General features: G+C 44.8%; 1 protein-coding gene across 2 annotated transcripts in view; it reads right to left on the bottom strand.

Moving 5' to 3' along the window:
* The window catches only part of si:dkey-234i14.6 (uncharacterized), a 95216-nt gene that overhangs the window by 21958 nt on the left and 47546 nt on the right, over positions 1 to 25712 (bottom strand). For both annotated transcript variants that reach the window (XM_067998157.1, XM_067998156.1), the window contains one exon: positions 11165 to 11392. In XM_067998157.1, the coding sequence (XP_067854258.1) occupies positions 11165 to 11392 (228 nt within the window). The remainder of the gene's footprint in view (positions 1 to 11164; positions 11393 to 25712) is intronic.

The raw sequence follows: 25712 nt of genomic DNA on the forward strand, positions 1-25712 counted from the left end.
CCCACCCACTCTCCCAAATCAAAAACAAAGACAGACACAACCTTGATCACTGAAACATAAAAGAAAGAACTTCCATTTATACATGCCTTTCACGACCTCAGGACGTCCCAAAGCACTTCACAGCCAATGAAGTACTTTTGAAGTGTGGTCATTGTTGTAATGTAGGAAACGGGGCAGCCAATTTGCTCACAGCAAAGTCCCACAAACAGCAATGACATAATGACCAGATAATCTGTATAACCAGATAAACTAACCTTTTAGTGATATTGGTTGAGGGATAAATATTGGCCATGGCACTGGGAGAACTCCCCTGCTCTTCTTTGAATAACGTCATGGGATCTTTTACATCAGGAGAAGGCAGACTAGACCTGGGCTTAATGTGTCATCCGAAATGATAAACCATGGATTTCTTTTATTTTAATTCTCCCCGAGGGGCTAAGACTCCAGCCCTGTGTCTCTCAGGAAATAGAAAGAGAGACATCTTGAAACGCAAAGATTTCATCTAGTTAATTCTTCACCCCTGTGCTAATGTCCCTTCTCCCGTTTTACATCTTCAACAGTTGAGACATTAACTCACCTGAATTCTCCTGGTGAAATATTAAAATAAGTTACCACAGGATTTGAATACTATTTTCCAGCCACATACAATCTGCTTGCTGCGAATTCATAGACCGAGGGCGTGACACAGTCATGGTGACCAATTCAATCTTGGTTTTTCCCACATCTTACTGGCACCCCCCCCCAGACAAGTAAACTTGTACCTGGTAGCTCCCTGTAGGTTATAGACACTTGTTTAGGTAAAGGAAACAGTCAGTCTCGGGACCACAAACTCTCTTGTGCAACACACAGCCAGTTTCAGTTTACGCGCACTGCCTGAAGCAGCCCAGAATCTAACATTCTACTTGGGTTACAAATCGAATGTTTAGAGAGAGAAAAAAAAATCATTAATTTCAGAGATTTGCTGTAACTGCACTTGATTTTGGCACTTGATTTAAACGATCAGTCAACTGCTGGCACAGGGAAAGAGTTTCACAGCAAGCAAGTTTTAATGTTAGCGAGCTTTGCCATAAAAAAAAGGAACTATTAAAATAAAGAGTAATGAGACTCCACATTTTTTAAAGATAATTTTTAGTCGTTTGGCAGTCATTAAGACTGTCAAAACTTAGTTCAGACCTGGTATTTTTAAGCGTACCTGCTTTGTGGCGATATTAGTTACTTTCCAACTGGACAGAAGAGCAAGTTGGTGCTGGTCCGTTGATTGCAGCTGGCGATATCCCTTTAAGGCGAAACAGATAGAACGCCAGCGAACCAGGAACAGCAAGTTCTGGATTTCCGTGTTGTTTGCACATGCGCAAACACTTACTCCTCGATTTGGCCACCAACAACGGTGAACGCTGTTGAGCTCACCTTTCTTTATTTAAACAATTTCTGGCCTAATATGTTCTATTGCATAGCAATTGCTATAAGGACTGCCGCACCTGCAAGTACACAGCATGTATCAGCAGCCACGTTAAGGCAGTATTGAGGGAGAGGAGCCCATTCATTGTTGCGTTGATTACAGCTCAAAGAGACGGTCTCAATACCTTTTAGCTGTGACACAATCCTTTATATTTAATGGACATCAATTGTAGAGCTGCAGTGCAGCCCATCCATGGCTTTTGTTGCTTTTAAGCTTAATGGGCCAGAATTTGCTGTCAAAATAATGGTGAGGCTAATGGTGCCCCCCGCTATTTATGTGTAAATGCTACAGCAACTTCAGACAAGGGGCAGATGTGCAGTTAAACGCGGAAATTCAAAAGATGCTGACTGAGATGCACCGCTCCACCGTTAGCTTCACGAAAACGGCATCTCGCTGTCTGCCTCACTGTCGAAATGCATTGAACGGCATGAAGTGCTGTGTTTGCGCGGTCAATACGAACCAAACTCGCCAAAGTTAAATCTTGTCCATTTCAGTCTAAGTTCCTTAAAACGGCACAATAAGTGTTAATTACTGCCAGTCAACCTCTCTGGCACTGAAAATTAACTATTAAAGTGTGGAGTCTTGTTCCTTCATGTTTTAATTGTTGTTGGAGATTTTAGAAATGTAAAATTTCAATTTTTTTCACTTTTCCTTTGGCTCTTTTTTCTCTCTTTCTTAATCCAATCTTTCTTTCCCTCTCTTTATTTCTCTTTCTGTACCTGATTTGACATTGAATTCACCCACTCTAATTTATGCTTCCTTCTCAGTCCTTGCACTGTTGTTCATTTCACAATCCTTCAATCGGAGTGGTTAAGCAGATATACAGTTGCTTGCCCTGTTCACTCAGGTCCCAGATGCCCTGTTTCCTTCGTTGTGATGTTATCAGCTCGAACTTTCAGCAACTTGCCACGCAAAAAATGTAAAAACCTTAACATGCACAGGCAAGTCTAACTATTGGCAGATGCCATTAGATGCCCTGCCAAATTATGGCTCAATAACATTTCACTCACACATCAAAACCTGCCACTTGCTTTACCTTGTTGCCGTGACGAAGAACAAAATCATTTATAGTATTCCAGGTCTCTCCACTGTCACAAATTGGTGCTCAACCAGTCAAGACTCGACCAGCGATGTGTAAGCTAAAGAGTGAGAGACCCTCAGCGTCTGGCTCAGAGTGGGATAAGGCTGGGAACAAATCATTTACTCGGTTGTAAGACTGAACAGGCTGGGGCTCTTTTCTCTCGAATAGAGAAAGCTGAGAGGTGACCTGATAGAGGTCTTTAAAATTATGAAGAGGTTTGATAGGGTAGACGTAGAGAAAATGTTTCCACTTGTGGGGGAGACCAAAACTAGGGGTCATAAATATAAGACAGTCACTAATAAATCCAATAAGGAATTCAGGAGAAACTTCTTTATCCGGAGAGTGGTTAGAATGTGGAACTCACTACCACAAGGAGTAGTTGAGGCAAACAGCATAGGTGCATTTAAGGGAAAGCTAGACAAGTGCATGAGGGAGAAAGGAATAGAAGGATATGCTGATAGGGTCTGATGAAGAGGGGTGGGAGGAGGCTCGCGTGGAGTATAAACACCGGCATAGACCAGTTGGGCCGAATGGCCTGTTTCTGTGCTGTAATTTCTATGTAGTTCTATGTAATATCAAGCATATTGGTTAGTTTGCTTTAAGAATTTTAAGGATTGTTACATGCTCTCTGGCTGTTACAAGTAATCTACATGTTTGCTTTAATTCATAAGGAGAGCACAGATTGAAACCAATTGTACAGTAAATACAGAAAATGGTCCCCTGCCCTGCCCCTCCCCCCACAAACCCCCCAGTAGTGGGAAATGGTTCATATACAGATGCAAAAAAACTCTTAAATGGAAGCGGGAGGAGATAAGTAAAACCAATCCTATTTAAATGATGTCAGGCATCACAAAGCACCTCAGACAGGAATGAATAATGAAGTATTCATAGTGGATGGAATATTTTTTGGTGTTCCAACGCAAGATTATTTTTGCATGGATGTTTTGTATGGAATAAAGCATCCAGCAAGCACACCAACTCATTCACCACCAAGAGGTATGGAATATTTAATAGACAGTATCTGTATTCATTGCAACAGCCTCAGGCAGCTACATCATGTGATAGATATTCAGCCTTGGTCTCACAGTAGTGATGAAATGAGTGCTGCTTGTTGAACACCATAAGGAATCTATTATTCAATGATGTGTTTATATGACTCTCTTCTTGTCCTCTCATCGGGTCACACACCATTCTCTAGTAGAGAGAGACAGGAGACTTGCTTCTAGGCCTCTGCTAATGCTGGTCTAGGTCAGGGACTATAACTTGGTGTTGTAAAATTGTTTACAATTGTCAACCCCAGTCCATCACCAGCATCTCCACATCTAGGTCAGGGAGATTTGCCAATTAATTGTCTGTTCCTTCACGTAGGAATTGCACAGTGTGTTAAGAGCAGTAATATGCTGTGCCATCTCTATGTTACTCGTTCCTCCCCTTTAATTTGCTCACTCCTCTCCTGAAGGTTTTAATAAAGGTTTCCCTTGTTGGTCTATTTACTTTAGAGCAGCCTAGACTCAACGGTGACCTGAAAGAGGTCCAAAAAATAATTAAAGGGCTGGATAGTGTCCATATTTATAGATTATTCCAGTTTAACAGGTTGGGGAGGACCAGGGGACATGAGTTTAAACTATGGAAGAGCAGGAATAGACTGGATGAAAGGCAGTTCTTTTCCCAGAGGGCAGTGAGACTCTGGAATACATTACCGGCTGGTGCAGTGGGTGCCGACTCTCTGCCTTCAAGAGGGAGCTGGACCAGTTCCTGGCCAGGGCAGAGGTTACATCATCTAGAAGGTAAGTGTCTTTATAGATAACACTTGGTCCATGTGATCTCCTGGACTGGTTTTGATCGCCTGAGGCGGGAGGTGCGGGGGGGGGGGGGGGGAGGGAGGGGGGGCGGTGGGGAGGAGAAGAGGAACTTTCCATAGTATTTTTGATTATTATTGACCCTGGGTTGCTTCTCTGTTTTTTTGCCTCTCCCAGGAGATTACTTGGCCATCATGAGTGTGGGGCAGGCTTGATGGACCAGCTGGTCTTTTCCAGCCCGTCAAATTTGCATGTTCGTATGTTTCTAGCTCTTGCTGGGTCTGGTGGCATGGGCACTGACCATTTTTCATGTCATGGGCACTGACCATTCTTCATGTCATGGGCACCAACTTAGATGAAGATCTGAGAGAACAAAAATGAGATGGACTGCCATTGGCTCTCCTTTTGCCACCTGATTCCCAATGCTCTGCCTGCGTCTCCCTGACACCACCCCCCCCCCCCCCGACCCCCCTTCCCATTTCCAATGATCAGACTCACCATATTCGTAGATGTCTGAAATCTTCAATGCTGCATTTGCACCAATGAACCCATCCCAACCAAGTAAAGATCAGAGGAGCATTAATATTAACACTGCCTCGCTTCCCCACATGAATGCAATCAAATCCCACCATGGCAAGTTGGGAGACGGAATTCAATAAATCTGGTAAATTGTGAACTGTCCTATTCTCATAACAAACCAAACTGGTTCACTAATGTCCTACAGAGTTTATGGAAGGTGCAAGATGGAAGGCCGGCCAGGAGAGCATTGGAATAGTCGAGTCTAGAGGTAACAAAGGCATGGATGAGGGTTTCAGCAGCAGATGAACTGAGGCAGGGGCAGAGAACCAATGATGTTACAGAGATAGAAGTAGGCGGTCTTGATGATGGAGAGGATATGGGGTCAGAAGCTTAGCTCAGGGTCAAAAAAGATGAAAGGAGGTAGGAGAAAATTTTTTAAAACTTTAAAATGGCAGGTGAGAGAATTGGTTTTAAACCTGGCAATTATGGAAACTAAAATTACAACAGCAAAAGCAAGAATTCCCCAATACTTTATCTTGTAAGGATTTTTCTTCTCATGATCTGCAGCCCTGGCAGTGCTGCGCTGGAACTGCATTACTGCCCCTTTATTTGTTTTGCTTGCTGCGATTTGCAAAGTTACCATGGTGCATGGTGCTCACAGCTTGTGTAGAAACACTGTGAGCCATTTGTTTTGGTATGAACACTGCGGTCATTAGCCATGCATATCACTATCCCACTTCTGTCAAGCCCAGACTTGAGCACATAGGGAAATCAGTGGATGGTACGAAGGGCATCAATCATAGGGGCACAGGAAAGGAAGCATGGCACGAAGCCAATGCTGGGGCCACAATATAAAGATCAAGGCCAGCAGCTAATTTGTTAAGAACGTAGCAAGAGTTGGGCATGCGTCAGGTGCCAAAAGGGCCACAATATAAAGTCCTCAACACCTCTCAGCAAGACACTCGGGAGAGATCAGGTTCTTGGAGTAGTCGGTGAACTGAAGAGGTGAAACCAATCCTTCTCCCCTGCAACAGGCAAGCTGCTCCATATTCACCAGGATGATCGCCAATTTATTGAAGGCTTTATCCTTAGCAAACTGGGTCTCTTCACAAAGACTGATTGTTTAGTGGTAACTAGGGAACTGGACACGTACTTGTTTGTTACTGGTATATTAATAATCTACTACTGAATAGGCTGCAAGAATAACCCCTTGATGCCATCATCAATACTTCGTGTGAACAACAAATGTCAAGTTGGATGGATGGAGGGAGATAAGCTGCACTTTTTTTGCGCTTCAGCGAGTAAGAAGAAAAGAAAAACAACCAGTCTTTAATCAATTCATTATGTGCTAGTGTCACATTAGTTTAACGGCGTGAGATGAAATTAAAAGTCGGCAGAAGGCCAACAACAGCTAAGGTGCAGCTGTGATGTTTATTGATCTGCATGCAGGTATTATGCTAACACCAGTCAGTCACTTACAATTCATCCTACTGCCTGCAAGAGCTAAACATTAGCCAAAACACTTCAAAGCTGACACAAGGGTGTTACCGCAGTGAAAAGAGTGTTGGTTTTGTGGCAGTAGACAGATTTCCTTCATTTAAATAGAGATAGATGGAAAGGAAAAAATAGCTTTTAACCTTTTATACATTTTGGTTGGGGACAATCTCACGAATAATGGTAGTTGGGCAGTCGCCCAATAGCAAATTCATCCTCTATTGACTAAGAACACATTAGCTGTCATATAGATTATGAAGGAGACTACATCTTGTTACCTGCTCAGCTGTAGAATGGTGGTACAAAGAGGCCAATATTGGGCAGGTTAGGGAAAGAGATCCAGCATAACATGACCCCTTACTTCAAGTAGAAACTAAAATGGGACAAAATAAATAGAAGTTTAGCGAGGAACGGGTCATTATTAAAAAGCATCTCCACAAAATAAAGTAGGGGGAGCTTCACCTGACCTAGCCATCCACTGAGGTCGATGTTCTGATCTGCAGAATGATTTTTATAGACTGGTAATCTTTTTCATAAGATCACAGCATTCTGAAGTAACTTTGTTTCTATCTTCAAATTCAAGATAACACAAAAGGCCTTGGATAACAGAACAAAACATAGCCTCACAAAATCAAAGGGCAGAGTACACAATGGTGAGTGACGAATAGACCTTCACCCACAACAACATAACTGTCTCCAAATTGATACATCCTCAAGGGCAAAGAAACACAGAAAACAGCAGAAGCTGGCAAAACAAGGCAGCCATTTAACTCCTGTGTGACTTGCTTTTGCCATGCCTATACACCTGTGCCCAGGTAGAAGGCACGGTGGTTTTCAGTCAAAGAATTGCACACAAAACAGTCACCAACTGCACTACTTTATCACTAATTGTAAACAATTTTACAACACCAAGTTATAGTCCAGCAATTTTATTTTAAATTCACAAGCTTTCGGAGATTTTCTCCTTCCTCAGGCAAATGAAAACATTTGCCTGAGGAAGGAGAAAATCTCCGAAAGCTTGTGAATTTAAAATAAAATTGCTGGACTATAACTTGGTGTTGTAAAATTGTTTACAATTGTCAACCCCAGTCCATCACCGGCATCTCCACATTATCACTAATAGTTACAAGTTATGAACACAGCAGGCACGGATTGAGGCCAATCTGAATTTATAATTAATGCGAACACCTTACTGGCCTTTGCAGAGCTGGTTTCATTGAGTCCAAGCACTGGACTAGCGATTTGAAATATTTAAACACGGATTTACATACAGGAGCTGGATAATCACAAGGTCCCGTGTAGTCACTGAGAGTTTTTGTCGATGGTAGGCGGCTCATCGGAAAATTGTGGGCGCATTGCCAATGATTATCCGCCCATTAATGGAAACAGTGGGAAAAGTACCCACAATTTTCCAAGGAGTCTCCTGCCACGCGTGAAGTCCACCAGAACAATGGAAATTTCTGCCCATGAAATTTTACCCAGTTGGGAAACTCCCATAGAAGGGTTGTGAGTAAAAGCCTCTCTGCAGCAGGTTCAGCAATTGTGCCCTGGGTTAATGCAGCTACAAAACAGGATGGTTCATCCCCCCACCCCTCGCTGGCATAGCCATGGGAGTGAGTCACCTGTCTGCTCTCTTATTCAAAAAAAAAATTAACTGAAGTGAAACTAAAACTGCTGGAGGCCAGTCAGCATTTGAAAGAGAGAAGGGTGGGTCAACATTTCAGGTGGAGGCACTTTGTCAAACCTTTCTGAAATGTTAACATGTCAGCCAGCATTCTCCTCTTTCGGATGAGACATTAAACCAAGGCTCCAGCTGCCCTCTCAGGTGGATGTAAAAGATCCCATGGCACTATTTTGAAGATCAGCAGGGGAGTTCTCCCTGATATACTGGCTAATATTTATCCCTCAACCAACAGCACTAAAAAAAAACAATTGTCCGGTCATTTATCTCATTGCTGTTTGTGGGAACTTGCTGCACACAAACTGGCTGCCGTGTCTCCTACATCATAACAGTGTCTACACTTCAAAAGTACTTCACTGGCTGTGGAGCGCTTTGGGATGTCCAGAGGTTGTGAAAAGCACTGTATAAATGCAAGTCTTTCTTTCTTTTGAGGTGGATTTCCAACCTGGTGGGAGTTCCACCCACCCCAAGCTATTTTCCTGAGTTGGGGCGGGTAGGGTCTCCCAGCGGGATTCCTGCCACCAAGAGGAAGCCCACTAGCTTGAAGAGGGGAATCCAGCGTGGACACCACTGCAGTAGCAGAGGCGGCGGGGCATCTTAAAAAGGAGCAGAGCTGTCCTGAAGACGGCATGAAGTCTACGACTGAAGGCCTCAACCAAGACAGAAGCCTTCAGCTGGTAAGTGCTGGGCACAAATTAGAGGGAAGAGAGGCCTCCACAAGGCCCTCCCCCACTCTATTGGAGCTCAAGGCCTTGATCACCACATTCTGGGGCCTACCGCTAGCTTCCACATGGCAGCCCCAGGAAACGCCGCTAAGTGGGCTAGATGGTAGGGAAATACTCTGTGGACCCAGGCCCCACCCCCACCCCACCCCCCCAAACAGCTCCATTTGCGTGTGGCAGACAGAACAGCCAGCGGTAGTCATGACGAGGGTAATTTATGGCGGGATCGCGGAGGAGAATCCTGGCCATCTTTTCTCTCTCCGATACCGACAAATCTGCAATGTATTTCCAACATTTTCTATGTTTGTTTTAGAACCTCGGCATTGGCAAATCCACCTTTGATCATGACTGAAGACTACTCTGATTGATATTCTACGTTGCATTCTTTACTCTCTCCCCGTAGAGTCAGGTCTCCACATAACTCACGCAATTTAATGTGCAAAGGAAAGTACCCAACAGAGAAGCTGTAACACTGCTTCCTTCTCTAAGTGATAAAATATATATTAAATATTCATCTGAAAAGCCATTAAAAAGAGGCACACTCAAAACCACTACTAGCTGGAGCACATTGAAGGTCAGCAGACATGTTTCAATGTTTCAAGCAGCATTACTCAATCAATAATTTAGATCACCAATGAGAGGGAATTTATACAAGATTACCATTCTCCAGCATTTGTCTATCTACATGCCGATTGAGTTTTCTAGTGCAATTCCCCAATTATATCATAAAATGCTATTGCATATAGACTCATAGAATGATACAGCACAAGAGGTCGTCATTTGGCCCATCATGCCTGTGCCTTTTTCCCCATTTTAAAATTATCCCAGGAGGGTCTCAGATCACTTGGTCCAACTTCAACTCCCAGAGCTGCAGTCAAACCTCCTAGTTGCTCTGCTCCACACCTGCCAAATTCCAGTTTAAGGTCCTCATCCTCACTTTCAAATCCATCCAAAGGCTAGCCCCTCCCTACCTTCAAGATCTCGTTGCTGTGCTCCTCACTGATTGCCCCACACTGCCTCATCATCAGCGGCCATTCCTCCAGCAGCTGTGCCTCAAGCCCTAATACTCCCTCCCAGCTTCAACACCTCTGCCTAGTCACCTCCCTTCACTCTTTCACTCCTCGAGGCTCTTCCCTTTGACTAGACTTTGACCCATCCCCTCTTTTCCCTTTCTCACCCCTGGCGCGCATCCACGAGTTCACCAATATTTAAAGTGCGCAGAGATATCTTTGTACTTGAGGAATGCCACAGCACTGTAAGTTGTTGTTCTGCCTTTCAAGTGTTACTCTTTAGGTCCTCGTTACACTTTCTCCTTCAGGTGAAGGGGCGAGAGATTCTAATCTTGATGGCTGGCAGCATCTAATGGACCCATGGGAAATTTATTTCTGTAGACAGGGACTGATTTCATCAAAATATTTTTCCAGCCTTGTTACAATCCTTGCCTGTTGAGACAGCTCAAGGTAGGATGATAGGATTTGAACTTGGGCTTCCAATTGTCCACCCAGTCAGTTATTTCCAGCTGTTTCCCCTAAACAGTTGTCATCTCCATATAGCTTTCTTTAGCAGAAGTGCTTACAAGTAGTCCTTGAACTCCTTGACTTCAACATCAATTTCCTTCCAGTCCACAAGAATGTAAGTGTTTCTCTCAGTCCCCGGGATTAGATAGGACCATTGTCTGTTAAAAGGGCACAGTCTGAAAGAAGTCAAGAGGAGATAGCAAAGGCTCTGGCCACATTTTCTCTAGTCCTCCTTAAATATGCAAATTGTGCCATTGCATTAGATAGTAGCCAATGTAAAACTTTTCTTCAAGAAGGGAGAGGAAGATAAGCCAGGCAACTATAGTCTGTGGTAAAAATTTAAAAATTCAGGGTTAATCAAGGACATGGGTTGTTAATGGCAAGTGATGTTTGACCAATTTAATAAATCTTTTGAAGAAGTGACCGATTGGATATGTAAAAAGAATGCGGTAGATTTAGTGTGTATGGATTTTCAGAAGGCGTTTGATAAGGCATCTCACAAGAGGCTTGTTAGGAACATTCAGGTGTTTGTTGTTACAGGGGATGTAGCAGTATGCCTAGAAAGTTGGTTGACAGATAGAAAACAAAGAGTTACGGTAAATGAGTATTGGTCAGATTGGAGAAGGGTTGGAAATGGTGTAACCCAGAATGCAGTGCTGGATCCTCTTTTGCTCTCGGTACATACAGATGATGCGGACTAGGGTATAGGGAACGCAATCTGAAAATTTGCTGATGACACGAAAATAGAGGATTGGCAAACAGTGAGGAGGACTGCAAAAGACTTTCAACAAGACACAGGCAGAGTATCTGAATGAGCAGACAGGTGGCAAATGAGGAGAAGTGTAAGGTTTTGATTTAAGTTTTAAAATGAATTTCTTGACATTCCACTCACCGACGAGTTAGGGGTATGACGTAGGAACTTGGCTACTTTGGAGTCGGACGCTGGACAAGCAAGAGCCATGTAACGGTTGCGGAACGTGCCATAAATTTTCAGGTGGAAGCCTGGTCTCGAGGCCGAGGGCTGCGAGCTCTGCACTTCCTTGTTGGCGGAGGCAAACTCCATCCCGTAGGCCGAAAGGTCAAAGTACAAACTGTGGGCGCGGATCTCCGGAGTGGGAACCTGCACGACATCGGGGAAAGAAACAAAAACTGGGATTAACCCGTTGAAGTGACTTGTGGCATTTTTGTACCGAAATAATCCTTTTGTAAAAGTTTTCAGCCTCTTCAAAGGATAAAAGACGCAGGTAGACTTTTTGCTGCCTGTGCATTTCTCTAATTCTAGTCAATAATTTTTTAAGACATCTGTAAAATGAATAAATCAACTTCTCATCGTATTTATGCACCAGACTTATTAGGAATCTATATAAAGCCTACTGTAGTACGACAACATGAGCTATAATGAAAGATATATTACATTTGCAACAATTAGACTCTATTAGGACTGCTTAAAGAACAGATATGAGAAACATCTGGATTGGATCAATATCTGTTGAGGGGGATTGAGGGGTATAAGGTTATTAATAGCGCTTAATCTTTTCAGAGGGAGGTGTGGGAAGGAACTTAGTGTCCTTAAAGTAGTTGACCAACAGATGGTATGGGAGGGAAAGTCATGATAGAATAATCAGATACAGACTCTGCATTTTCTTGTTGTTAAACCTAATGTGAATATTCCTAGCCTGTGCTCAAGAAATATCTTGGAATAGGATCCGTTAACATCAACAACCATCTCTGCGGCCTCACCATATATTGATCTCTCCAATTTTCTCACCGTCATGTGACAGGAGTGTGTTTGAGCAATTGGATCAAGAGGGGAGGAGGGAGGCATCACAGCAAAGTCCAAGTCACAAATGGTGTCAGCCATGGCTCAGTGGTGGCACTCTCGTCTCAGAGTCAGAAGGTTATGGGTTCAAGTCCCATTCCAGGGACTCGAGAGATATATTCCAGGCTGACACTTCAGTGGAGTACTGAGGGAATGCAGCACTGTCAGAAGTGCCATCTTTCAGATATAACGTTAAACCGAGGCCCGTCTGCCCTCTCAGATGGACGCAAAGGATCCCATGGCATTTTCTGAAGAAAAGCAGAGGTGTTCTCGCCAATATTTTATCCCTCAATCAACATCACTGAAAAAAAAGATTGTCTGGTCATTATCACATTGTTGTTTGTGGGACCTTGCTGTGTGCAAATTGACTGCTACATTGGAACAGTGATTACACTTCAAAAAGTATTTAATTGGCTGTAAAGCACTTTGAGACACCCTCAGGATGTGAAAGGCATTATATAAAGCTAAGTTCTTTCTTTCTCTCTTTCAACATCCACACACATGTACTTTCCAACAGGGGGAAACTGGACAGCAATCAAGATCAAGAACCACGTCTGATTTGTGGTTTCCCTAGCCCAGGGACACTGAAGCCAATTGTAAGATCCTTACCAACATCAGCCCACTTAGTACTGACTGGGCATTGAATCTGATCAGACATGATCTAATTGAATGGTACAACAGGCTCAAGGGGCTGAATGGCCTACTCCTGTTCTTATGATCAGTAAAACTCAGTTCCACACGCGAACATCTGAACCATTGAGGGAGTTGACAGATTGTTTTGTATTAAAATATCTTAATTTCCTAAACTGGATTGTAAAATCATCTATTATCAGGAGATATGTTTTATTTTTCTTCCATGCCTTAACCTCAGATTTTAATTGACAAGTTCTTTATGAAACAGATTCATTAATTGCCCTGAATCTTTTTTAAAAAGGCAAATGGGATAATAATTGCATTAATATTTAAACATTTATAAAGAATTTACCTATTTATTGAAGTTGAACATATTCTGGAAACATAGCTAGAAAAATAATTGACTCTCCTGAAGTGAATTGCTCCTGATCAAATGAATTCACGTCGTATGCACATATTTTGGAGTCTGAGTATCCAAACAACCTATAAACTGTACCATTAAATCATCCATCTCTTAAACTGCTTGACAATATATGAATAACTGCCCCTCCTAACCAAATCGCCATTACATCACTATAAACTGGTTGGAACGCTCACTCAATCTGAAACTGGCTTGAAATTGACTGCTGCTAATGCATCGTGCTCATCCAAAGTTTATTCCAGCACTCCTAAGACTGACAAAGAGTAGGCTGCAATTATTTTTCTTTCCCTTTCTTTCTTTCTCACATCACTCACGACCGGACATCTTATTCCAGCAGACTTCACAGCTAGTGTTGACGATCCACGATCAGCCAGCAGGAGGTGCAGTTCCAGCCATTTGAGTTGGGTCTTTGTCAGTTCTCCGATTGGAATGTCTGTGCCCAAACTACACTCAACCCAAGGGCCTGGGCGACAGACCAGAAAAAAAAGATCAGATTTGAGAGGCAGGCAGTTTTGGGGTACAGTTTTGAGAGGCGGGCAAATTTCTGAGCAGGGAGACATTCTACCACTTATGTCACAAAACAGCTCCACTGAGCCCACTTAGAAGCATAATACAGCACATGGGCTGAAAGTGATACAGCATCATTTCAAGTAGGCAAGGTCATATCTACAGTTGGCTCCTTGTGTAAATATTATGTTGTCTTTAGACCTGTGCAGTGTTCCATTAGTATGATCTATTTGTTGTGAGGTCTATTTGAAGAGTATAGAGATTGCCGGAGTAGAGTTAAGAGAGAAATCAGGAGGGCAAAAAAGGGACATGAGATTGCTTTGGCAGATAAGGCAAAGGAGAATCCAAAGAGATTCTACAAATACATAAAAGGCAAAAGAGTAACTAGGGAGAGAGTAGGGCCTCTTAAGGATCAACAAGGTCATCTATGTGCGGAACCACAAGAGATGGGTGAGATCCTAAATGAATATTTCACATCGGGATTTACGGTTGAGAAAGGCATGGATGTTAGGGAACTTGGGGAAATAAATAGTGATGTCTTGAGGAGTGTACATATTACAAAGAGGGAGGTGCTGGAAGTCTTAACGCGCATCAAGGTAGATAAATCTCCGGGACCTGATGAAATGTATCCCAGGACGTTATGGGAGGTTAGGGAGGAAATTGCGGGTCCCCTAGCAGAGATATTTGAATCATCGACAGCTACAGGTGAGGTGCCTGAAGATTGGAGGGTAGCAAATGTTGTGCCTTTGTTTAAGAAGGGCGGCAGGGAAAAGCCTGGGAACTACAGACCAGTGAGCCTGACATCTGTAGTGGGTAAGTTGTTAGAGGGTATTCTGAGGGACAGGATCTACAGGCATTTGGAGAGGCAGGGACTGATTAGGAACAGTCAGCATGGTTTTGTGAGGGGAAAATCATGTCTCACGAATTTGACTGAGTTTTTTGAAGGGGCAACCAAGAAGATAGATGAGGGCTATGCAGTAGACGTGGTCTACATGGACTTTAGCAAAGCCTTTGACAAGGTACCGCATGGTAGGTTGTTATGTAAGGTTAAATCTCACGGGATCCAAGGTGAGGTAGCCAATTGGATACAAAATTGGATTGACGACAGAAGACAGAGGGTGGGTGTAGAGGGTTGTTTTTCAAACTGGAGGCCTGTGACCACCGGTGTGCCTCAGGGATCGGTGCTGGGTCCGCTGTTATTTGTTATTTATATTAATGATTTGGATGAGAATTTAGGAGGCATGGTTAGTAAGTTTGCAGATGACACCAAGATTGGTGGCATTGTGGACAGTGAAGAAGGTTATGTAGGAATGCAACGGGATCTTGATAAATTGGGCCAGTGGGCCGATGAATGGCAGATGGAGTTTAATTTAGATAAATGTGAGGTGATGCATTTTGGTAGATCGAATCGGGCCAGGACCTACTCCGTTAATGGTAGGGCGTTGGGGAGAGTTATAGAACAAAGAGATCTAGGAGTACAGGTTCATAGCTCCTTGAAAGTGGAGTCACAGGTGGATAGGGTGGTGAAGAAGGCATTCCGCATGCTTGGTTTCATTGGTCAAAACATTGAATACAGGAGTTGGGATGTCTTGTTGAAGTTGTACAAGACATTAGTAAGGCCACACTTGGAATACTGTGTACAGTTCTGGTCACCCTATTATAGAAAGGATATTATTAAACTAGAAAGAGTGCAGAAAAGATCTACTAGGATGCTACCGGGACTTGATGGTTTGACTTATAGGGAGAGGTTGGATAGACTGAGACTTTTTTCCCTGGAGAGTAGGAGGTTTAGGGGTGATCTTATAGAAGGCTATAAAATAATGAGGGGCATAGATAAGGTAGATCGTCAAAATCTTTTCCCAAAGGTAGGGGAGTCTATAACGAGGGGGCATAGATTTAAGGTGAGAGGGGAGAGATACAAAAGGGTCCAGAGGGGCAATTTTTTCACTCAAAGGGTGGTGAGTGTCTGGAACGAGCTGCCAGAGGCAGTAGTAGAGGCGGGTACAATTTTGTCTTTTAAAAAGCATTTGGACAGTTACATGGGTAAGATGGGTATAGAGGGATATGGGCCAAGTGCAGGCAATTGGGACTAGCTTAGTGGTATAAACTGGGCGACATGGACATGTTGGGCCGAAGGGCCTGTTTCCATGTTGTAAACTTCTATGATTCTATGATTCTATTTATAGAACAGAAACAAGAAATAATGTTGCTTCTGACAAGCACTATTTTGTTTGGCATATGTGGACCAATGGGCCGGCAAGGTCATCACTGCATTGACTGGGACGCAGAAGACGTACAGATAATCAAGCAGTGCGGTGTAGAGAAGGGAAAAGATGTACAATTATGTAAAATAGCATCAGACAAGGGTAGAAAGATGGAGAAAGAGCATGCAAGGGCACGCAATGGGAACGAGAGAAAGAGCGAGGTTGGAGACTCTCCGATTAAACCAAAAAGGGGGTGAATATGGAAAGAGATTTTACAAAGCACATTTTTGCAGGATTTTGTATTTATTTCTGGGATGTAAGGAGGTTACTTAAACTCGGATGAGTGCAAAATTGGCAAGCTCCAAATGTGATTAAAGATTAGGAGAGTTCCCTCCTCCAGAACTGGAGTAGTGGAATAGACTTGCAAAGAGAAGTGAATGTGATATTGGTTAAATGCAGCTGGATAAATTATTAGGTCTGAAAGGATTAAGGTTATAGGACTAACTATAGAAGTTTCCAGCACAGGCGGCCATTCTGCCCCTTGTGATAGTGCCAGATCTGTGCTAGAGCGATCCAAAACTAATTCCACTTTCCTGCACTCGCCCCCACAGACTCTGCTTCAAGTATTTCTAAGTATATACATGGTCAAAAATACTCTGCAACACCATGTTGGGACCAACAACGACACCTGGAGCAGTGGGGTCAGCAACAAAAAGGTCTGGGTGAAGGGATGGTCATCTGTCAGCATTAAACAGTGCAGACTGTTAGGTGGGCATTCTATTTTTTTGTTGGCGGTCTCCAGACCTATTTTCCTATTTGCTACATCTAGGGAATGCTCAGTCCCAGGCACAGCGAAGAGGAAAAGGATTCAGAGATTCAAACGTGGGGATGATCCATAAAGCACCTAGTGGGATACTTGGCAGAGCAGCTACCCGAAGAAGCAATCGTGATGGATCAGCTGATGATTGTTCAGCCTTGGGGCCTTCTGGCGGTTGCTCTGCCAGCAGCTCAGGAGCAGGTCACTCAGGCCTACAGCTGCGCTCCTGTTCCCAACTCCGATTCCCAATGCAACCCCATGTAAATAGCCCAGGACAAGAAATTGGGGTAATGCGTACTCTTTATAGGTGCAACGCAACTCAAAAGATGTTGCGCCTATCTGGCACCAAGCACGGCAGGGAAGAGAGGAAAATCTTCCCTCTCCTCCCACTGCTGACTAAGGCCCCTCTGTGAATTGAGTTTAGTTGTTAGTGAACATGGGTCCAGGGCACAAAGTTAGTAAATTTGCTCAAGACGTCACAGGAACGGCTGGTGTGGGAGATGGCAATGCCGGACTGCTGCAGCACGGGATGCTGTTCTAAAGTTGTGGCCATTGTTGGGGCAAAGCAGAGGAGCTTTACTCAGCGCAGACTGGACATCGAACCTGGGAGCTTCCTAACCTGTACAACCCAGCTACTCAACGCCTTCACCAAGCCACGAGGAGAACGGTTACGACTTTTAACACTGTATCCTAAAAATTCCCTGGACCCTATTGAGGGGATGGAAGTGAGGCATGGCGAGACTTCACTCCGCCGCATTGGCCAGCCAGCCAGTGATGCCATCCCAAATCTTGGAGATGGGATCATTTAAGCAATCAGGCCAGGCGCGATATACCTGCTGCCGCACAACAGAGGAGTCCACCCTGCTGAAGAGGCAGAAGTTGGAGCAGCAACCTGCACACCTAAAGGGGGCGCCAGGGGACGAATCTGGATGCAGAAGGATCATGGAAAAATGGCACAAAAACTTGCGCCAACCCACAGGCCATTAGTTCAATGGTTATTTATCCCTTGGAGATGGATTGCCGTTCTCCTCTGACTGCTGGGATCTTCCTCGGGCTCTCAGCAGACGCAAGTCCCGCCAGACCGCAACAGAGCAAAATTCATGGGACCTAAAAAATGACCCCCTCACCCCCCCCACTCTGGAAGCGCAATTTAGTGCAGAAGGTGGGGGGGTGGGGGGGGAGGGAGCAAGAACCCAGCAGATCCCGATTCTGACCCAAATTGCGGGCCCTCCTCCTGCATCATGCCGCATTTAGACCCCCTCCTACCACCCCATCCTGTTGGGAATTTTTAGACTACTGTCTCACCAAGTCCTGAAGGCTGAAAAACTTGCAACAGCTGGAGGCAGTTTCATACATTTTGATAAATGCATTCTCTTAAATTTCTCCCACACTGCAAAACTATGAGGGGGCAGAACCTAGAGATTATATTCTCAAAACAAAGCGAACTGCCTTCAACTGTGAGAGTCACTTGGTAACAAACTGTGATAAACATGCAGTGTTATTTTTCTGAAAGATTTATAATGACTAGGAGGAATTATTTTTATATATACATTCATACGCGCACACACACACACACAAGTTATGAGGTGGGGAATGGTCAAAACTATTCTATTTAGGTTGCCCTGGCTAGTGTTTTATCCTGGCCAATATTCCTCCCTCAACCAGTATTATTGAAATAAAATGCAGCTCATTGTTGATCATGGGGCAAAATGGCTGCCATGTTTGCCATCATAACAACTGTCACTGCACTTCAAATAGTGCCAGTTGGGAGCACACTTGCCACCCAAGTTAGACGGTTGTGGGTTCAAGGCCCAGTTAAGGACTTCAGCGCACAATCTGTGCCGACACTTCACTGCATTACTGAGGGAGTGCTATTGTTGGGAGATGACGTCTTTTGGATGTGACATTAAATCCTGTCTGCCCGTTGAAGTGGACATAAAGTGATATTTTCTGCAAAGGGAATCCTCCTGACATGCTGGCCAACATTCCCCTCTCAACCAAAAAACAAATGAATTGGTCATTTTTCTCATTCGAACTTGCTGGGTGCAATTTGGCTCTCGTGTTTGCCTACAGAACAAGAGTGACGAGGCGTCAGAAGTAATTCATTAGCTGTGAAGCACTTTAGGGTGTCCTCAGAACATAAAAAAATGCTATATAAATTCCTTTCTTATTGTACGCGAAGCATTTTGAGAAGTTTCTGAGACATAAAAGTCACTATATATATATATGTAGGTCTTCCTTTTTATTTCTTTATTGTTATGGGCCAATAAGATCCCTAATCTAATCCTCCCTGTGATTTGAAAAAACGTTACAGCTCATTTTTACCGTCATTCATTTGGAATAGACTCTCCTCACTCAGTATAGGCTGGAAATGTTGAGTGCCCGATGGACCTCAGAATGGGAAAAGTTAAGATTTCAAATAGGGCCTTTCCTCCAAATCAAACTGTGTAAAGGATCTGAATTAACATCAGCAGAGATACAGTCATTGCCCTGGTCTGAACTGCTAACCTGATTTGTTCCTTCAGATGCTGACTGGCCTGATGTGCATTTCCATCATTTGGGCTTTTCTCTCATCCCTCCGCAGCATAAAATTAATTTTGCTTCCCTGCTTTGTTTTTTGAGCATTGCTTCACCACCCCCTCCACACCCCTCCCCTCCCCGGCTGACCCTGCCTCACTCCAGACACACTGGCATCACGACGTGCCGTCTGGCAGCCTGTGAAGCGGAGTCAGTCTGCAGTCAACTCAGGCCCAACCACACCAAAGATGTTTGATTTGATCAAAGACTTTCCAAATTTTATATTTTTACTTGGCTGTTGGTTGATAGAACCCCAACAATTAGCTCTTGGTGCCAAATAAATAATATCAGTGTCCATATTTGGTTAAATAATGGCACATTTTAGTCCATTTTGCACCAGCAATGTTACACATTGAGATATTAGGACCAAGCCAAAATGAGAAATCACCAGGTACACAACTTATGATTTTCCCTCCATTCATTTTGCGGGGTAAAATATCACGGCTGTGCACCCACGATGTGCGCCCTGAAAATGCCACTCCCAATGAACGTGCAGAATTGGCCCCCCACTGGGCTGCACACACTAGATGGCACCACACGTCCAGTGGGTCAAGGCTTCTTGCTGAAGAGGCAGAGTGCTTTTTGGGACTCAGTGCATTGGTCAAGCTGAAGGATGTTTGATGAGGAAGGTGTTTCAACACATTAATCCACACCACTACTGCCTACAGCTTTGGGGTAAGTGGTGTCCTGTCAACATATCACTGCTGGTCATTCGGTCCATCTTGAGCAAGTGATGATTAAATATTGAACAAAGTGATGGCGTAGGAACTTAGAAACAGGAGTAGGCCATCCAGCTCCTTGAGCCTGTTCTGCCATTCAATTAGATCATGGCTGATCTGTATCTTAACTCCATCTACCCGCCTTGGTTCCATAACCCTTAACCCTTGCCCAACAAAAGTCTATCAATCTCAGTTTTGAAATTTTTAATTGACCCCCAGCCTCAACAGCTTTTTTTGGGGAGGGGGGGGGGGAAAGAAAGTTCCAGATTTCCACAATCTTTTGTCTGAAGAAGTGCATTCTGACATCACCCCTGAACGGCCTAGCTCTAATTTTAAGGTTATGCCCCCTTGTTCCAGACTCCCCCCACCAGAGAAAATAGTTTCTCTCTATCGACCCTATCAAATTGTTTAATCATCTTAAAGAGTTCAATTAGATCACCCCTTCATCTTCTACACTCAAGGGAACACAAGCCTGTTCTATGCAACCTATCGTCATAATATGTTTCCTCAAACCCTTGCATTCAAAACTTTGGTTTCAATCAAGAGTACTGTCAGCTTCAGAGACATTTTGGGCCCGATATTGCCAGGGCTGCGGGTTCACGGCGGGGGGGGGCTTTGGGCGCGTGGGTAACGCGCCCGGCGAAATCAGTCTGCCCCACGCGTGATCGCAGCCTAATTGGATCCACTTACCTGGTCTTCCGGGTTTCCCACTGCTGATCTGCGCGGCAGGCGGACTGCGCATGCGCAGTAAGATCTGTCAGCTGGAGGAGCCCTATTTAAAGGGGCAGTCCTCCATTGACAGATGCTGCAGGAAATAGGAAAAATTACTGCATGGAGCAGCCCAGGGGGAAGGCTGCTCCCAGTTTAATGATGCCTCACTCCAGGTATCATTAGATGGGGTGAAGAGGAGGGGGAGGACAGAGATCTTCCCCCCGGCGGGCAGGAGGAAGCGGCCTGCCTCTGCCACCAGGAAGGCCTGGCTCGAGGTGGCAGAGGGGGTCACCTGCACCACCAACATATCGCCCACCTGCATACAGTGCAGGAGGCGCTGCAATGACCTCAGTAGGTCGGCCAAAGTGAGTACACTTACTCTTTCCCTTACACTCCGTCTGCCACATCACCGCCCCCACCCCACATCTCCTTCTGCACTGCCAACACTACTCTATCACGTCACTCCTCACACCCACTCAAAGCTCATCCTCATCTTACCTGCACTTACTCACCTCGCCAGTACTCATCCCGCCACTACCACTCAACCCAATCCTCATACAATCTCATGGCTCTATCTCATACTCACCCTCTCATGCATCTCTTTCACAGTCAGCCTCACTCAACCTGCCACGACCTGTGCTGCAGCCACAGGGCATGCATCAGATATGTGCAGTAGGAAGCGTAAGGCAAACGTGCTGTGAGCATGAAGGGAATGCACAAGAGTGTTTGAGGGTTTGTCATGGTTTTTACTTCTATTTAATTTCTGATCAACTCACATTACATATTACATTGGCACCACTACTGCCGCGTCTTTGCGAATCTTGTCTGATTTGTGCAATAATGCCCTTTCCTGAGGATCAGAATGAAGACCCACACCTGATGCCACCCATTGTGTCACTGCAAAGTGGGTGTAGGTGTATTTGCAGGGCTCTTTTGTGCAGACGACTGAACGACGTTGGCGATGTCCCCCGTGGCACCCTGGAAGGATGCGGAGGAGAAGTTGTTGAGGGCAGTGGTGACTTTGACAGCGACAGGTAAGAAGATGGTGCTCGGGCCAGCCGGGAGCAGCTCAGCATGAAGGAGGCTGCAGATGTCCACGACTACATGTAGAGTGACTCTGAGCCTCCATGTGCACTGCTGCTGAGAGAGGTCCAGGAAGCTGAGCCTCGGTCTGTGGACCCTGTGGCGAGGGTAGTGCCCCCTGCGACGCATCTCTCTCTGCGGTTGCCCTCCCTCCTGCTGTGCAGGTGGATGTGTCACAGCACTGTGTTGTGGAGCTCCACGTGTCAGAGGTGGACGGCTTGGCCGGCGAGGCTGGTGATGCTGTTCGCCCTCCGAGGAGGTCATGACTGCAGCTACGGCGGCCCCCATCCGGAAGATGTACATCTGAGGGAGTCCGCAAGGTAGGTACATGTCTCTGGACCCCGGAGTAAGTGTGCAGGTTGGTGACTTTGACTGTCAGGAGGAGGGTGGTGGAGGCCAAACTTTGTCCCAAGTGACAGAGTGGCCTCCTACAATGAGTGAGGGTTTCCCCCCTCCACCTGTCAAATGGACCTTTGCAGCTGCCACAGGCTGATAGCTGCAACACGTCCATTTCAACTGGGAGTGTTTCCCCCAGTATGGGAAACAGTCCCAGTTGTTTCTAAAATCCCACCCCTGCTGACATATTCCCTTAATCAGGTCTGTTAATGACCTGAAATAGCTAGATAAATACTGTCAAGTGACACCCCGCTGGCTTTAATTGCCTGCGGGAGTCCCACATGCGGGGGCTGCGCACGCACGTCGGCGCGTCTGTGGGGAACCCGGAAGTGGGCGGGTTGGAACTGGGCTCCCGACCCGCTCCGGGATTCCCCAATTTTCGGAGCCCCCCCCGCCAGGAACGCACCCGATAGCGGGTGCTAAAATAGAGCCCTTTGTGTTTAACACAATCTGCAGTCTGTGTACTAACGCACATGCAGGTCAAAGTTTCCTCACTATTTTGCCACCACAGGTAGTGATTGTTACACCCTTTCATTCTTTGACTCTCTTCATACAATAATCACACAAACTCACTAACCACCGGGTCTTCTGACCTCCTGGCTGGTGGGTGTGTGTGTGTGTGTGCGTGCGCGCGCGCCAATTTGCATTACTCCGTTTTTGCGGAATGAATGCATTGGTCACAGGGCTCTCACGAAGTCAGCAAAACAAGCCTTTGCTACACCCAAAATCGCCAACCTTTTTCACAGTTAAGAGCTGAATTAATTACTACCAATCAGATGTTCAAAATCAACCACTGTCAATTTGCTGTTGTTCATAATTTTCTTCTGTAGTTAACTGTTCAGTCAGACGATAAGAAATATCCCAGCACAATAATCAGATGCTTAATTTGAATTTTTTTTTAAAAAAAAGACATTTTTCCGCCTTTCTTTACTGTAAGTTCATAGTAAACTAGTTAAAGAGGTTAATATCTGAGGTCCTGGATAGGCGTGCTTTAATTCCAGGCTCCCTCCTACATTAACTACCACTCTCTTGTATGTTCATGTCATATCTTGGTACAGCATCAGTTGGGTCACATATTAACTCTCACAATGCTAGTCTCTGCAGTTTTCCTAGGCTGCCCACTCTGATTGTAAAATATATTCACCACAACTGATTACTCATTAAGGTACATTTTCTGAGTCTGTGCTGGTGCAGAGGTCCTGCCACTGCACAGCAGAAAATAGCAATACTCAAACATAAAGTAAAAGGCCTATAAATTCGGCCATGCAGTGCCCATTCTTCAGGTGCTAAAAGGCCCAGTAAGCCCCCAACATGGCGGGCGGAAAGTGCATGCACATTTTGACCGGTAGCGCACCGCCCACCATATTGGGAAAGGATAAAAAAAAATCATCGCCGAGTTCCCACGCCAAAAGCAGGCGTTAGGCCCTTTGCTTATGCAAATAAGGTCAACAGCTGTTTGAGGTCCCCGCTGCAAGAATGGTTTCTTTGGTAAAGGCCTGAGAGTTTAGCACTGAAGGAAAGGCCAAAAAATAATTCAAGAAGAGATTGTGTCTACCTCCCAAAAAAATAGATCTGCAAAAATAAAACTTTAAGAAAATAACAGGCATGTGGCTCCTTTAACACATTGCAGGATGATGGTGTGTGTGTGAGCGTTTACGTGTACAGAGAGTTAATTCCTGAGACAACTAGGGAATATGATTCAAGACAAAATATTTCCAGCTGGTTAACATCCTCATGCTTTCTTTGATCCTCCGGCAGTAGGACATCTGCGGTGGAAGATCAAAGGAACTGCGATCCACTTCGTTGAAGTGTTAGAACTAGCCTTGCTCACTAAAAACAGACTGTAACCAGGCTCCATTCAGTCTGTTCCGAGAATGCTATAAGAATCGTTATGTCGCTCTATATGCATTGAGCAGTAGGCGTGTCAAGGGACGGAGTACAAGAGCGTGTTTTGGAAGCTGTCGAGCACATTAAGTACTCGAGTTATTTAGGTTAGAACCGCCTGACACTCTTAGCAGGGCACAGTGTGACAGTTTTGGCAAAGGAGCAAGTAGCTTCAAATTTAAGACACTCTAAGCTCAAACCTTGGTCATTTTTTTTTTTGCACGCTTCACTAAAGAAGCTGTTTGCCAGACAATTTCTTCTTCCAATTTTTCTCCCAATTCCAAAGGCAACGACTCATGAAGGGGTGTGATCCCCGAGGCACCGCCATCAACAACAACTTGTATTCATATAGCGCCTTTAATATAGCAAACCGTCCTAAGGCCCTTCAGGCAAAATTTGACACCGAGCTACATAAGGAGATATTAGGATAGGTGACCAAAAGCTTGGTCAAAGAGATAGGTTTTAAGGAGCATCTCAAAAAGGAAGGCGAGAGGTAGAGAAGTTTAGGGAAGGAATTCCAGAGCTTAGGCCCTAGGCAGCTGAAGGCACGGCCACCAACGGTGGAGCAAAAGAAATTGGGGATGCACAAGAGGCCAGAATTGGCGGAGTGCAAAGATCTCAGAGGGTTGTAGGATTAGAGGAGGTTACAGAGATAGGGAGGGGCAATGCACTGGAGTGATTTGAACACAAGGATGAGAATTTTAAGAGGTGACTGAAGACATGATTGATGGCCCAGAAGGCTTTTAAAATTGAGGAGAGTATTAGCAAGCCAGAAGAGGTTTAGTGAGAGTTCCGGAGTGTGGGGCCAAAATAGCTGAAGTTTCATTTCAAAGTATTTAACTTCCTTGTGTTAACGTGTTCATAGAAAATTCCTTGTGTGTGCCATATTAACACAATCATTAACCAAAGAGGTATTAAACCCTCCGCAAACATTCCCAATGTTTAACTGGAGTAAAGTACAGCTCATTCAAGACTGGATGTCGGACAAGCAGACAGAAGAAGTGGAGGGGTCAACAGAGGTGGTGGAGAGCTGGAGACGGGCATCAGCAGCGTATATCTGGAGCCTGTCGTCAGGCGAGTGGCCCCCTCCAAAAAGCAGTCTCACAATGGTTTTGGTTCACAAAGTGCAGTATAACTACAGCCACATAGACAGTCCACTCAAAAACTGGACTGTCTAGTCCAAAGCTTGACAGGCAGCAATTCTACACCTTCCCACCATGCATGAAACACCTTTGATGGGAAAGTGAGAAGACTGAATGGGTAGTAGGATCTCGATGTCATCAGAGTACTAGGGAAACCGGTTCTGCTACTACAGACCCTTTGTGCTGCTGCAAATGTTTTGAAAATTCATCCTCAAAACCATGTAGATACTTTACTTTATAGAGCCCAGCCTTGGTGAAAAGGTGTTGAGTTAACTCTTTTGTTTCGAAGAAAGGCAGCAACCATTTTCATCTCGTGAATGCAATATGCAAAAGGCACAAAAATGTCATGCACAACTCCCGCCAGAAGAAATTACCATGAACATTGCTGGATTGTCATGAAAACCCAACTTGTTCATTAATGTCCTACAGGAATGGGAATGACCCCTACCTAGTCTGGTCTACAAGTGACACCCATCCACACTAAATTGTTGACTTTAATGCCCTCTGAAGTGACCAAGCAAGCTACT

Source organism: Heptranchias perlo, chromosome 16, assembly GCF_035084215.1.
Source record: "Heptranchias perlo isolate sHepPer1 chromosome 16, sHepPer1.hap1, whole genome shotgun sequence".
Classification (NCBI taxonomy): domain Eukaryota; kingdom Metazoa; phylum Chordata; class Chondrichthyes; order Hexanchiformes; family Hexanchidae; genus Heptranchias; species Heptranchias perlo.